Here is a 16,302-nt window from a genome sequence, read left to right as displayed (position 1 = left end):
GGGTATAGATTTCCTTTAAGTCAAAAAAAAACAAAAAACAGATCACACGGCAAATTCATAGGAGATTAGGGCAGCGTGACTTAGCCATGCGCTCTGATCATTGTGCATTAACACGAGGGTAAAACGAATGTGACAGGGCAAGCTGGCAAGGATGAGATGCCAGGGCTACTAGAATAAACACTGTCACTTTTGCCCACTATTGTTTCTCTTGGGCACATGTTACGAGGCTTGGCAGGTTGGCGGCATAACCCCTATTCAACAGAAGGGATTACAGTCCATTTCTTTTGAACAGGCACACAAAAATTCCTTTTCTGGAAATCTAAAAAGATATAGGAGGGAGTTGACATATGGTTTCTACATACAGTATGAAGTCACAGCTTAAAGGAAAACTATACCCCTCAAACAATGTAGGTCTCCATAAAAAGATATTGCATAAAACAGCTCATATGTAAAACCCTGCTTCATGTAAATAAACCATTTTCATAATAATATACTTTTCTAGTAGTATGTGCCATTGGGTAATCATAAATAGAAAATTGCCATTTTAAAAAATAAGAGCCGCCCCCCTGAGATCGTACGATTCACTGTGCACACAAACATACCAACCAACTATACTTGTTAGGTCACATGAGCCAATTAACAGACAGAGTTGTGTCTTTTGCTTCCAACACGTCTTCCTGTTACAGTTAGTGTCAGGACTATTGGGGATTGAATCCCTGGTCTGCAGGTTGACTGGACAGTGCATTCTCATGCTGAGCCACTGGAGGCAGTTGGAGCTCACACCTCGAACTGTCAGTGTAGATTACTGCTATTCCATGTCTCCACCCCTAATCTCATTGAAGCCAGGTGTCGGTGATTTTATCATCAAGGCTCTATATAAGCCATTACCTTTCTGCCAGCCATTGCTGGATCATTGATTTATTTCTGTGTTCTAGTCGCCTTGTGCCAGTGTTCCTGAAATTACCCAGTCCCTGATTCCTGACTTGTCCTGCTTGTTCCTCTGACCTGTTTATTCCTTGTACCTGCTACATCCTTGATCTGATCTCCTGGTTTGACCCTTCGCCTGTTTCACGGACTTGCATTGTTTGCCGCCTGCCACTGATCTCTTGCCTGTTCCTAGGACTTGTATCGCCTGCCGCCCGCCTATGAACTCTTGCCTGTGTACACGGACTTGCATCAGCCTGCCCCAACCTTTGGTTTGTTATAGTTCTCATTTTACTTCTTATTATTTGTCTTCCGTTTCACCAGCACCAATTGTTTATAGTTTACCATTAAACTTCATTCTGAGCACACTTCCATTTCCTGGTTATTCTAACACCAAACATGGTGTCGCCATGTTACCATGCATTTCGGCTCCTACCTGCCAACCACACACTGTTGGTAGATCCTGACAGTTAGAGCTGTAGTATTTCTAGTCAGGTGATCTCTTCCTGTTACAGTTAGAGCTGCAGTATTTCTGGTCAGGTGATCCCTTCCTGTTACAGTTAGAGCTGCAGTATTTCTGGTCAGGTGATCTCTTCCTGTTACAGTTAGATTTGCAGTATTTCTGGTCAGGTGATCTCTTCCTGTTACAGTTAGATTTGCAGTATTTCTGGTCAGGTGATCTCTGAGGCAGCACACAGACCATCACAAAATGGTGGCTCAAGGCAAGAGATGTAAAAGGGCAATATTTACTTAAATATATATTCCAGTTTGGTAAGATTCTTTAATATGCCACTTAATGTTTCTATAAACATATAAGTATTTACGTATATATAAGTATTCATTTTGGGTGTATAGTTTTCCTTTGAGGGGCACACAGAATATTCCTTCTCTCTATATTTGTGTTTAAACCTATGGATGGGAGGGGATGTGTTGGACATTAGCTTGTTGGGTGCAAAGATCCTTGTACAGCTTATGGGTGGGAGCAGGCGTATTGCATTTGTATATAAAGCTATTCTTGATAAAGACAAACAGAAGAACGCCAACAAAGTAGCCTTAAAGGAGAATTTGAACCCCCAACTAATAAAATCCCCTACCATACATAGTCCCCCATCCCTGCCCCCCCCTTGTTGCAGTGTCAGCAGGGAGGGGGTATGGGGGTTTTATTAGTTGGGGGGGTTGAATTGTCCTTTAACGGAACAGTTCAGTGTAAAAATAAAAACTTGGTAAATATATAGGCTGTACAAAATAAAAAATGTTACTAATATAGTTAGTTAGGCAAAAATGTAATGTATAAAGGCTGGAGTGAGTGGATGTGTAACATAATAACCAGAACACTACTTCCTGCTTTTCAGCTCTCTAACTCTGAATTAGTCAGTGACTATAAGGGGGGCCACATGGGACATAACTGTTCAGTGAGTTTGTAATTGATCCTCAGCATTCAGCTCAGATTCAAAGGCAACAGTTATGATTCATGTGGCCCCCTTCAAGTCTCTGATTGGTTACTGCCTGGTAACCAATCAGTGGAAACCAAGAGAGCTGAAAAGCAGGAAGTAGTGTTTTGGCTATTATGTTACACATTCAGTCACCATGGATGACGGGGAGATTTTTCACCTGCGATAGATTTGTTCTCCTGTGGGCAACAAATCTCCCAAAAATGCTTTTCCACTGACAATAACTGACATTGTCTGTCACAAAACCATGACATCATTTTTGTTTTTCAGAAGCCACCTGAAGTTGCCTCGCAAAGAAACTTTGGGTGACTTAGTGTTTTACCACCGGTGATTTGAATTATTGCCGGTGGTGAAGTATTTTTGGGAGATTTGTTGCCTGTGATAAATTTGCTCTACTGTGGGCCAAAAATACTTCTCCAACGGCAATAATTGGAATTGCCGGTGGTAAACTCTACGCGTATCTCCCCGTCGGCCATTGCTGTTGCCTTTATTGTGTGTTGGTGTGGCGTAAACAATAGAAAGCTGGTTAAAGTGATACTGTCATAATTTTTATGATGTTGTTTTTATTACTAAATGATACTGTTTACACTACAAATAATTTACTCTACGATATACAATTTTATTCCTGAACCAGCAAGTGTAAAATATTTACTTGTAATATTGGTGTGTAAGTGCATCTCAGGTCATTTTGCCTGGTCATGTGATTTCAGAAAGAGCCAGTACTTTAGGATGGAACTGCTTTCTGGCAGGCTGTTGTTTATCCTACTCAATGTAACTGGAGGTGTCTCAGTGGGACCTGGATTTTACTATTGAGTGCTGTTCTTAGATCTACCAGGCAGCTGTTATCTTGTGTTAGGGAGCTGCTATCTGGTTACCTTCCCATTGTTCTGTTTTTAGGCTGCTGGGGGGGAAGGGAGGGGGTGATATCACTCCAACTTGCAGTAGAGCAGTAAAGAGTGACTGAAGTTTATCAGAGTACAAGTCACATGACTGGGGGCAACTGGGAAACTGACAATATGTCTAGCCCCATTTCAAAATTAAATATAAAAAAAATATGTTTGCTCTTTTGAGAAATGGATTTCAGTGCAGAATTCTGCTGGAGCAGCACAATTAACTGATGTGTTTTGAATTTTTTTTGTTCCATGACAATATCCCTTTAATAGTACAACTGGGACCAGTGAACTGTAGAGGTAACCCTTCTGGGCTGGACTGTGGCACCCTAATATATTTGCTCAATGGCAGTAATTCTGGCTATAGCAAAAAAGTATAATCTCAAACTATCTCGAATCGAATCTTGGGTCCACGCTGTTCCCATGTGCGGGTGGGATCTGTGTGCCAACGAATCACAATAGCCGGAGTTCACTGGCCTGCCAGCATAAATGACTCAGAAGAAACAGGAAAGCCACGTAATTACAGGTATGTGTATGGCTTTCTCTGCATTTGTTACAATAAAAACAACATAATTAGTCAGCAGCTCTGGCGAATAAATTGGTAAATGAATCATAGAGATCTCGCTGCTTCCCTGGTATAGACAGGTGCATCAGGCTCTGTATAGTTATTAATTACACCACAAATAATGGGACTCTCTGAATTGGGTAATTGCAATTGCAAGCAGTACCTCTCTAACTGCTTATACTCTACACTGTCACTTCTGAATAATGTAACAATTCGGCAGAAAACATCAGATTAAAGATGTGGTTCACCTTTCAGTTATGTTATAGAATGGCCGATTCGAAACAACTTTTCAATTGGTCTTCATTATTTATTTTTTATAGTTTTTCAATGATTTGCCTTTTTCTTCTGATTCTTTCCACCTTTCAAATGGGGGTCATTGACCCCATCTAAAAACAAATGCTCTGTAAGGCTACAAATGTATTGTTATTGCTACTTTTTATGACTCGTCTTTCTATTCTATTAATTTGTAGCCTTACGGAGCATTTGTTTTTAGATGGGGTCAGTGACCCCTTTTTGAAAGCTGGAAAGAGTCAGAAGAAAAAGGCCAATCATTCAAAAACTATAAACAAAACAATAAAGACTAATTGAAAATTACTTAGAATTGTTCATTCTATAACATACAAAAAGGTAACTTAGAGGTGAACTACTCCTTTAATAAGCAACTTAAAAAAATACAGAATTTGTTATATAGAGAGTGGTTCCCTTCAACTTACCGGGCATCCCCCTTGGAAAGACTGGTGTTTGATGGGTTCAGGACAATCTGATTGTTTTCTACATCTACTACACATTTTGTGCGAAGGTCCTGTTCTGCAAAGAGAGATCACAAGGTGCTGTCAGATTCCATCATCTAAAATTTGTATCTTGGTTATTAGAAGTCACTGAGGGGTTGTTCTGTGACCAAATAAAGGCACAAGGCTGCAGGCTGAGTTATACAGGGAACTCTGAGTATCACTCATGTATTATAAGGGATAATGTACCCCCTACTGTAAATGATAAGGATATTAGAAGTCACTGAGGGGTTGTTCTGTGACCATATAAAGGCACAAGGCTGCAGGCTGAGTTATACAGGGAACTCTGAGTATCACTCATGTATTATAAGGGATAATGTACCCCCTACTGTAAATGATAAGGATATTAGAAGTCACTGAGGGGTTGTTCTGTGACCATATAAAGGCACAAGGCTGCAGGCTGAGTTATACAGGGAACTCTGAGTATCACTCATGTATTATAAGGGATAATGTACCCCCTACTGTAAATGATAAGGATATTAGAAGTCACTGAGGGGTTGTTCTGTGACCATATAAAGGTACAAGGCTGCAGGCTGAGTTATACTGGGATCTCTGAGTATCACTCATGTATTATAAGGGATAATGTACCCCCTACTGTAAATGATAAGGATATTAGAAGTCACTGAGGGGTTATGTGACCATATAAAGGCACAAGGCTGCAGGATGAATTATACAGGGAACTCTGAGTATCACTCATGTATTATAAGGGATAATGTACCCCCTACTGTAAATGATAAGGATATTAGAAGTCACTGAGGGGTTGTTCTGTGACCAAATAAAGGCACAAGGCTGCAGGCTGAGTTATACAGGGAACTCTGAGTATCACTCATGTATTATAAGGGATAATGTACCCCCTACTGTAAATGATAAGGATATTAGAAGTCACTGAGGGGTTGTTATGTGACCATATAAAGGCACAAGGCTGCAGGATGAATTATACAGGGAACTCTGAGTATCACTCATGTATTATAAGGGATAATGTACCCCCTACTGTAAATGATAAGGATATTAGAAGTCACTGAGGGGGTTGTTCTGTGACCATATAAAGGCACAAGGCTGCAGGCTGAGTTATACAGGGAACTCTGAGTATCACTCATGTATTATAAGGGATAATGTACCCCCTACTGTAAATGATAAGGATATTAGAAGTCACTGAGGGGTTGTTCTGTGACCATATAAAGGCACAAGGCTGCAGGCTGAGTTATACAGGGAACTCTGAGTATCACTCATGTATTATAAGGGATAATGTACCCCCTACTGTAAATGATAAGGATATTAGAAGTCACTGAGGGGTTGTTCTGTGACCATATAAAGGCACAAGGCTGCAGGCTGAGTTATACAGGGAACTCTGAGTATCACTCATGTATTATAAGGGATAATGTACCCCCTACTGTAAATGATAAGGACATTAAAGTCACTAAGTGGTTATTCTGAATGGAAAATACATCAAAGTTCAAACAACGCTGGAGACTTTTCCTTTTTTCAGAGTGATAGGCTGCAAAAGTGCTAACTTACTTTTTCGGGTATCCGGGTTCCCCCATACATTTTCTAACATATGGCACATAAACTATACAGTGGGCTCATGTGTAGGGCAATATAACAACTCTATTGTCTTTATTAAGGTTCCTTGGACTTATGTAATTAACAGTGTAAATGTAAAGTATTTGCTCATACAACTTTAAATTCATAACCATATGCAAATTAACCTGAGCACAAGATCTCTAGCGACTTTTCACTGGGCAGAAATGAACGCTATCGCATCTTCGCTTTTGAAATGCTCGCATAGCTGAAGTACCGCTAGCGAAAAGTGGTCGGCGTTCGACGCCCGGGACAAAACTCTGCATTTTAGTGAATTACCGTTGTCTGGGTACATTTTCGCCTGGCGAAGTGTAGCGATGGGTGTGAAGCGGTCGCTGGCGACTTTTCTACAATTAGTAAATCTGCCCCGGTCTAAAGTGGAGACCGAAACATTGGCCTGAAACAACTTTTTTAACCAATAAAGAAATTTTTTTTTTTTTTTTTTTTTTTTCCTGGTGTGCTTTTTGTTTGCCACATTATGCAGTGCTGGTAAAACTTTCAGACTGTGTATAAATATAGATGAGGCTACGGGAGTGTAAGAATGGAATATTCCAACACAACACTACACAAGTATCACGTGCCCTCCTCCGCACAAGCAGCAGCTCAATAAATCATTCATAGACCAGGCTGGAGTAAATGAAGCCAAAGTTCCGCAGATGTCACTTATCTAGATGAGTTCTCTGGTGGCACTTGTGATGCAAACAAACTGTCACACGAGCAAACAAACAAGGGAGAAATACAGTCACACACTTCATAAAAAATACAGAGAACACAAACAATGGCTGCCATTCAGTAAATCTGGCACAGCAGCTAATATTCAGCACTATTCAAGGAGATGATTCACCTTTAATTTAGCTTTTAGTAATTTATACAATGCTCATTTGTAATTATTTCACTTCTGAATCTTTCCAGCTTTCAAATGGGGGTCACTGACCCCATCTAAAAAAGAACATGCCCTGTAAGGCTACAAATGTATTGTTATTGCTACTTTTTATTACTCATCTTTCTATTCAGGCCTCCTATTCATATTCCAGTCTCTTATTCAAATCAATGCATGGTTGCTAGGGGAATTTGGACCCTAGCAACCAGATGACTGAAACTGCAAACTGGAGAGCTGCTGAATAAAAAGCTAAATAACTCAAAAACCACAAATAATGAATGAAAACCAATTCCAGTACAAACAAAAACTAACAAAATAACTGCCTTTTGCACAAATTCTGCATGTAGAGAGACATGGGGGCAAATTCAAGGACAAAGGGCCTAACGCTAGCGTTAATTCGCTAGTGTTACTTCGCCGATTCACTAACGGACACTGGCTTAAATTCTCTAGTGTTACTTCGCACCCTTACGCCTGGTGAATTTGCGCAACGGACGTAACTACGCAAATTCACTGACGCGCGCATTTTTCTGAACGCTACCTTTTACGCCAGACTTCCTTCGCCACCTCAAACCAGGCGAAGTGCAATAGAGTAGATAGGGATTGCTTCAAAAAAAGTTAACAATTTTTCTAAGTCCCAAAAAACGCTGGCGTTTTTTTTTATTTTTTTTTTATGGGTGATAGGCTGAAAAAGATTGAAAAAAATTTTTGGGGCTCCCCTCCTTCCCCCCTACATTTCCTAACTCATGGCACCTTAACTATACAGTGGGCACATGTGTAGGGCAAAATAAAAATTTTATTTGCTGTTTTCAAGGTTTCCCAGGCTTGTGTAGTGCTGCTACATATTCCTCCATTGTAACTTCAATTTGGCGCAGTATGCAAATTAAGCATCGCTAGCGTAACTTCGCTTTGCTTGGCGAATTAACGCTAGTGCAACTTCACAACCTTATGCTTCCCCTGAGCGCAACTTCGGAGTTTAGTGAATTTGCGTAGCGCTGGCGAAAATACGCCTGGCGAAGTGTGTCGAAGCTGATGCTGGCGCACTACGAATCTTAGTGAATTTGACCCATGATGTCTGGTGAGTTTAATAGAGTGAGCTCTAATACATCTTCTAGGCAAAAGGAGCCCCCCTATAAGAAGACAGAATGAAGAGAAACAGATGCTGAGAGAGAAATACAGTAGTGAAGATAAACTTGATTATTTCAGAAACAGTGCAGAATATTTAATTGATTGTATTTAGAAAGTTTCTTATTTCAGTATGCCAAAGCTAATATTACATTTTAATTATCGCGATAGTTCCCCTTTAACCCAATACAAGGTACTGGAATGTGAAGACTGTGACTACATATCTGAAGTCTCCCCTTGTATGGGATTTGGAATCATAACGTGTGCTGACTAATCACCATCAGCCCAGCGCAGTCATATGAGATTTCTAATCCAGGCTTATTCTGGACGTTGGCTTGGAATAATTGCTGAGGTTTGCCTTTAGTTGTGACACATCCTATTGCAGCAGAACAGTATAAGGAACTACCCAATATCTCACTGCTCCTCCTTTGAGAGGTTAGGGTTACACAGAAGTTAGGGAAGCACCTACTGTAACCACACTGAACACAAACACCAGATCAGGTTCTTTCCTTTAAGGTCAATATTGTCTTTGCTGAGCAAAAGAACAGCTTGTAATATCACTATAATAATTAAATAATTGCCAAATAGTGATAGTGATGGGCAAATAAATTTGGCAGGCACAAATTTGCGGCAAATTTACAATAAATTAGCGGAAATTCGCCAAACATTTTGATGCACTCGTCAACATTATTCGGATGCCCATTGACTTTAACACCGGGATCAAAATTGATGCAGGCGTCAAAATTCACGTTTCGCGACTTTCGCTGGAAATTCGCAAATTTTTCAGCGAAACGGGACAAATTCACCCATCACTACTGCCAAATTACTATTTTGGCTCATCAACAGGCATATTTTTTTATCATTAGATATAAACAAAGTCTCATTCAATGAAATGTCCCCAAAGAAACATTTTTCACCATGGTTTTTGCACCTGTATGTAAATAGACTCCATGTTATTCATGGGATATTCCACAAGTATTTAGAACAGTAACTTTTTGTCGGTTATATAAAATATTCTCACACAGGGGCCGATTCACTAACTTCGAGTGAAGGATTCGAAGTAAAAAATCTTCGAATTTCGAAGTGTTTTTTGGGCTAGTTCGACCATCCAATGGGCTACTACGACCTTCGACTACGACTTCGAATCGAACTATTCGAACTAAAAATCGTTCGACCATTCGACCATTTGATAGTCGAAGTACTGTCTCTTTAAGAAAAAACTTCGACCCCCTAGTTCGCCATCTAAAAGCTACCAAACTCAATGTTAGCCTATGGGGAAGGTCCCCATAGGCTTGGCTAACTTTTTTTGATCGAAGGATATTCCTTCGATCGTTGGATTAAAATCCTTCGAATCGTTCGATTCGAAGGATTTTATCGTTCGATCGAAGGAATAATCCTTCGGACGTTCGATTGCACTATTTCCCAGTCGAATATCGAGGGTTAATTAACCCTCAATATTCGACCCTTTGTGAATCGGCCCCACAGTGTTGGATCTTTTAGGATCCAAAGAAGGGATAAAACCTAGGGCGAAAGTATAAGATAAAATCATGATGGAGGGGGCAAAAGCCACTACTAAGTTTGGAGAAGGACAAATTTAAGGGGCAGATTTATCATGGGTCGAATTGAAATTCGAATTTTTTAAGTTTTTTATGTCTATTAAGTATAGACTTATACTGGAGGGGTCAAGTCAAGAGCAAGACTAGAAGAGGTTAAGTGGGCTAAAGATTGAGTCAAACTCATTAGAAATTGGTCTTGCCTTGTCAAAGAAGCAAAATAACAAGTTCTTATTGACCAAGACAAGACTAAATGCAACAACGCACAAAGCCGTCAACGTTTGGAGGCACATTTATCAAAGGTCAAATTTCGAATTCATCAGAGTTTTTAAAAACTCCCCAAAGCTCATTTGAAATTCGACCAAATTAAATTAATTTAAAAAAAAAAAAGAATTTTTAAAACTCGGATGAATTAAATCGATCCGAAAACTCGAATCGAATTTGATTTGAATTTAAAAAACTCAATTCGAATTTTTTCTCCGAAAAAACACTTGAATGTCAAAAAGGCTGCAAACAACTCCAAATTGATCCCTGGACCTCTCCCATTGACACAAAACAGCAATTCAACAGGTTTTAGGTGATAAGGAAATAGTCAAATTCTTAAAGGAGAACTTTACTAGGTGCAGATTCAGGGCATCGGAGTTCATGGGTGCCATCTTCTTCTCTTCGGTCTTTTTTGGGAAGTAAATGCCGTATCAGCACATGCGCAGTTGGAGCAGTCTTTGGGTTTTTGACAACTGTGCATGAGTTGAAATTTACTGAAATTGGCAAAGCGCCAGAAGAAGACCTGAAGATTACAGAAGAGAAGATGGCGCCTGTGAACTCTGATGCCCTGAATCTGCACCGAGGTGTAAGTAAATAGTTAGGGACATTTATCAGGGGTAACAGCTAGGCTGGGGTTTATGTAGGGTAGGGTTTTTTTTAAAATTAAGGGTTTAGTTCTCCTTTAAATGGCCAGAGTATGATAAATCTCGGAAAATCAAACTCGAATTTTTTTTAAAAAAACTGGAATCGAAATTGAATAACTCCCTAGTCGAATTTAACACCATGTTATTCATGGCGAATAAATTCGCGAAATTGCGGCGGAAATTCGCCGGCAAAATCGAAAAAATGTTGACGCACCAACTATTAAGAACAGTAATTTTGTCAGTTGTATAAAATATTCTCAGGGAGGGGAGTCTATGTAGGGTCAGGGGTAGGGTTTTTTTAATTAAGGTTCCCCTTTAATGATTACTTTGATACAAAGCAAAAGCCTAGTGCATTGAGCTTCTGGCCTCCCGTAATACATTGATTTATTAACAGTGAGACTTTCCTCTGATCAAATGGGCATACGTTTTATTTTATACGGATCCCAAAGACCGACTCTTGTTGCCCAATATAAATGCTACTCTATCAGAGAGAGGGGAGCACTTGAAACACAAAAATGAACTTTCTGGATATGGGGAGACACATTTAACAAGGGTCAAATTTCGAATTCATGTGAGTTTTTTTTAAACTCCCCTAGACTTCCATAAATTCGAAATTCGACTTGCCATATTTAATAAAATCTAATCTTTTAAACTCGGACGAATTGAAACTACTGAATTTGATCAAACTCGATCTGAGTTTTTTCTCCGAAAAAAACTTGAATGTCAGAAAGACTGCGAACATCTCCAAATTGATACCAGGATTTCTCCCACCGACTTAATCAGTAATTTGCCATGTTTTAGGCAGCGAATAGTCGAATTTGAATTCTTAAAAAGTCAGAGTATAATAAATCTCGAAAATATCATTCAAATTTAAAAAAAAACAAAAAACGAATCAAATATGGATAATTCCCTAGTCGAATTTGATAGTTTTGAGCAAAAAAAAAATTTGAATATCTGAATTGAAATTTAATTAGATCCTTAAGAAACCTGCCCCCTAATGTATTAGTTATTTATACAACACTGCTTTGTGCAATGAACACATTTAATTATACTAGATATGTTTTGTTTGATGCCACCCAGAGATGCACTGCCAGTCTTTCACTCAATTTAGCTTGATACATTTGTCATATTTTATATTTTTCACATATTTTTTTTGAGGAAGGCCAGTGCTCCCAAAAGCACCTCTGCAAGTCGGACTTCCCCAAAAAGCTTGGAATTCCCTGAGGGTTCAGGAAAGTCTTTATATGAAGGACAAGTTTGTAAAGGGAAAGTACACCGAGCAGACGAGCAGGGTTTCTGTTCCTTTTAGTTTCTATAAAGGGATACTGTCATGGGAAAAAAATTTTTTCAAAATGCATCAGTTAATAGTACTGCTCCAGCAGAATTCCGCACTGAAATCCATTTCTCAAAAGAGCAAACAGATTTTTTTATATTCAATTTTGAAATCTGACATGGGGCTAGACATATTGTCAATTTCCCAGCTGCCCCAAGTCATGTGACTTGTGCTCTGATAAACTTCAATCACTCTTTACTGCTGTACTGCAAGTTGGAGTGATATCGCCCCCTCCCTTTTTCCCCCCAGCAGCCAAACAAAAGAATAATGGGAAGGTAACCAGATAGCAGCTCCCTAACACAAGATAACAGCTGCCTGGTAGAGCTAAGAACAGCACTCAATAGTAAAATCCAAGTCCCACTGAGACACATTCAGTTACATTGAGAAGGGAAAAACAGCAGCCTGCCAGAAAGCATTTCTCTCCTAAAGTGCAGGCACAAGTCACATGACTGGAGGCAGCTGGGAAATTGACAAAAAGTCTAGCCCCATGTCAGATTTCAAAATTAAATATAAAAAAATCTGTTTGCTCTTTTGAGAAATGGATTTCAGTGCAGAATTCTGCTGGAGCAGCACTATTAACTGATGTGTTTTGAAAAAAACATGTTTTCCGATGAGAGTATCCCTTTAAAAACAGTCCCTTGTTATTCTCTGCTAATTCTGACTCGTGAAACAATTAAGTAGAAGCCGGCTCCCCTCCAGACAGGAGAGCTCACTATCAGGATTAGCCCAACACAGGTAATCCCCCGTCACCTTAGTATTAACCCCACAGGGAATCCCCTGTCACTCTCAGTACTAGTCTCCCATATGCACTCCTGTCACTTTCAGTACTAGTCTCCCATATACACTCCTGTCACTCTCAGTACTAGTCTCCCATATACACTCCTGTCACTCTCAGTACTAGTCTCCCATATACACTCCTGTCACTCTCAGTACTAGTCTCCCATATACAACTCCTGTCCACTCTCAGTACTAGTCTCCCCCTTGACACTCCTGTCACTCTCAGTACTAGTCTTCCCATATACACTCCTGTCACTCTCAGTACTAGTCTCCCATATACACTCCTGTCACTCCTCAGTACTAGTCTCCCATATACACTCCTGTCACTCTCAGTACTAGTCTCCCATATACACTCCTGTCACTCTCATCACTAGTCTCCCCTTGACACTCCTGTCACTCTCAGTACTAGTCTCCCATATACACTCACTAGTCTCCACACTCTGTCACTCTCATCACTAGTCTCCCATATACACTCCTGTCACTCTCAGTACTAGTCTCCCATATACACTCCTTGTCACATACTAGTCTCTCCCATATACACTCCTGTCACTCTCATCACTAGTCTCCATATACACTCCTGTCACTCTCAGTACTAGTCTCCCATATACACTCCTGTCACTCATCACATATACTCTGTCACTCAGTACTAGTCTCCATATACACTCCTGTCACTTTCATCACTAGTCCCCATATACACTCTGTCACTCAGTACTAGTCTCCCATATACACTCCTGTCACTTTTCATCACTAGTCTCCCATATACACTCCTGTCACTCTCAGTAATAGTCTCCCATATACCTCCTGTCACCTCTAGTACTAGTCTCCCATATACACTCCTGTCATTTCAGTACTAGTCTCCCATATACATCCTGTCACTCTCAGTACTAGTCTCCCTACACTCCTGTCAATCACTACTAGTCTCCCATATACACTCCCTGTCACTTCTCAGTACTAGTCTCCCCATATACACTCCTGTCACTCTCAGTACTAGTCTCCATATACACTCCTGTCACTTCTACTAGTCTCCCATATACACTCCTGTATCCATCTAGTCTCCCATATACACTCCTGTCACTCTCAGTACTAGTCTCCCATATACACTCCTGTCACTCTCAGTACTAGTCTCCCATTACACTCCTGTCACTCTCAGTACTAGTCTCCCCATACTACACTCCTGTCACTCTCAGTACTAGTCTCCCCATATACACTCTCCTGTCACTTCAGTACTAGTCTCCCATATACACTCCTGTCACTTCAGTACTAGTCTCCCATATACACTCCTGTCACTTTCATCACTAGTCTCCCATATACACTCCTGTCACTCTCAGTACTAGTCTCCCATATACACTCCTGTCACTCTTCAGTACTAGTCTCCCATATACACTCCTGTCACTTCAGTACTAGTCTCCCATATACACTCCTGTCACTCTCAAGTACTAGTCTCCCATAACACTCCTGTCACTCTCAGTAACTATCTCCAATACACTCCTGTCACTCTCATACTAGTCTCCCATATACACTCCTGTCACTCTCAGTACTAGTCTCCCATATCACTCCTGTCACTCTCAGTACTAGTCTCCCATATACACTCCTGTCACCTCTCAGTACTAGTCTCCCCTTGACACTCCTGTCACTCTCAGTACTAGTCTCCCATATACACTCCTGTCACTCTCAGTACTAGTCTCCCATATACACTCCTGTCACTCTCGTACTAGTCTCCCATATACACTCCTGTCACTCTCAGTACTAGTCTCCCATATACACTCCTGTCACTCTCATCACTAGTCTCCTTGACACTCCTGTCACTCTCAGTACTAGTCTCCCATATAACACTCCTGTCTCATCACTAGTCTCCTATTACACTCCTGTCACTTTCATCACTAGTCTCCCATATACACTCCTGTCACTCTCAGTACTAGTCTCCCATAAACACTCCTGTCACTCTCAGTCTAGACTCCTGTCACTTTCATCACTAGTCTCCCATATACACTCCTGTCACTCTCAGTACTAGTCTCCCTAACTCCTGTCACTTTCATCACTAGTCTCCCTATACACTCCTGTCACTCTCAGTACTAGTCTCCCATATACACTCCTGTCACTTTTCATCACTAGTCTCCCATATACACTCCTGTCACTCTCAGTACTAGTCTCCCATATACACTCTGTATCTCCTAGTCTCTCCATATATACTCCTGTCCTTTCAGTACTAGTCTCCCATATACACTCCTGTCACTCTCAGTACTAGTCTCCCATATACACTCCTGTCCACTTTCAATCACTAGTCTCCCATATACACTCCTGGTCACTCTCAGTACTAGTCTCCCATATACACTCCTGTCACTCTCATCACTAGTCTCTCCATATAACTCCGTCACTCTCAGTACTAGTCTCCCTCACTCCTGTCACTCTCAGTACTTAGTCTCCCATATACACTCCTGTCACTCTCAGTACTAGTCTCCCCTTGACACTCCTGTCACTCTCAGTACTAGTCTCCCATATTCACTCCTGTCACTCCTCAGTACTAGTCTCCCAATATACACTCCTGTCACTCTCATCACTAGTCTCCCATATACACTCCTGTCACTCTCAGTACTAGTCTCCCTATACACTCCTGTACTCTCTAGTACTAGTCTCCCATATACACTGCCTGTCACTCTCAGTACTGTCTCCCCTTGACACTCCTGTCACTCTCAGTACTAGTCTCCATATACACTCCTGTCACTCTCAGTACTAGTCTCCCATATACACTCCTGTCACTCTCAGTACTAGTCTCCCATATAACACTCCTGTCACTCTCAGTACTAGTCTCCCCTTGACACTCCTGTCACTCTCAGTACTAGTCTCCCATATATCACTCCTGTCACTCTCAGTACTAGTCTCCCATATACACTCTGTCACTCTCCAGTACTAGTCTCCCATATACACTCCTGTCACTCTCAGTACTAGTCTCCCATTATACACTCCTGTCACTCTCAGTACTAGTCTCCCCTTGACACTCCTGTCACTCTCAGTACTAGTCTCCCATATACACTCCTGTCACTCTCATCACTAGTCTCCCATATACACTCCTGTCACTCTCAGTACTAGTCTCCCATATACACTCCTGTCACTCTCAGTACTAGTCTCCCCTTGACACTCCTGTCACTCTCAGTACTAGTCTCCCATATACACTCCTGTCACTCTCAGTACTAGTCTCCCATATACACTCCTGTCACTCTCAGTACTAGTCTCCCATATACACTCCTGTCACTCTCATCACTAGTCTCCCATATACACTCCTGTCACTCTCAGTACTAGTCTCCCATATACACTCCTGTCACTCTCAGTACTAGTCTCCCATATACACTCCTGTCACTCTCAGTACTAGTCTCCCATATACACTCCTGTCACTCTCAGTACTAGTCTCCCCTTGACACTCCTGTCACTCTCAGTACTAGTCTCCCATATACACTCCTGTCACTCTCAGTACTAGTCTCCCATATACACTCCTGTCACTCTCATACTAGTCTCCCATATACACTCCTCTCACTCTC

At 40.9% G+C, this 16,302-nt stretch overlaps 1 protein-coding gene across 1 annotated transcript in view; it reads right to left on the bottom strand.

Annotated features, from left to right (window-relative positions):
- LOC108718298 (kinesin-like protein KIF13B) overlaps positions 1–16,302 on the bottom strand; it is a 123,624-nt gene that overhangs the window by 98,078 nt on the left and 9,244 nt on the right. The window contains exon 2 of the mRNA XM_018266021.2: positions 4,544–4,637. Within this exon, the coding sequence (XP_018121510.1) occupies positions 4,544–4,637 (94 nt within the window). The remainder of the gene's footprint in view (positions 1–4,543; positions 4,638–16,302) is intronic.

The sequence above is a fragment of the Xenopus laevis genome, chromosome 5S (assembly GCF_017654675.1).
Source record: "Xenopus laevis strain J_2021 chromosome 5S, Xenopus_laevis_v10.1, whole genome shotgun sequence".
In the NCBI taxonomy this organism is placed as follows: Eukaryota; Metazoa; Chordata; class Amphibia; order Anura; family Pipidae; genus Xenopus; species Xenopus laevis.
This window is presented reverse-complemented; position numbering and strand designations above follow the sequence as displayed.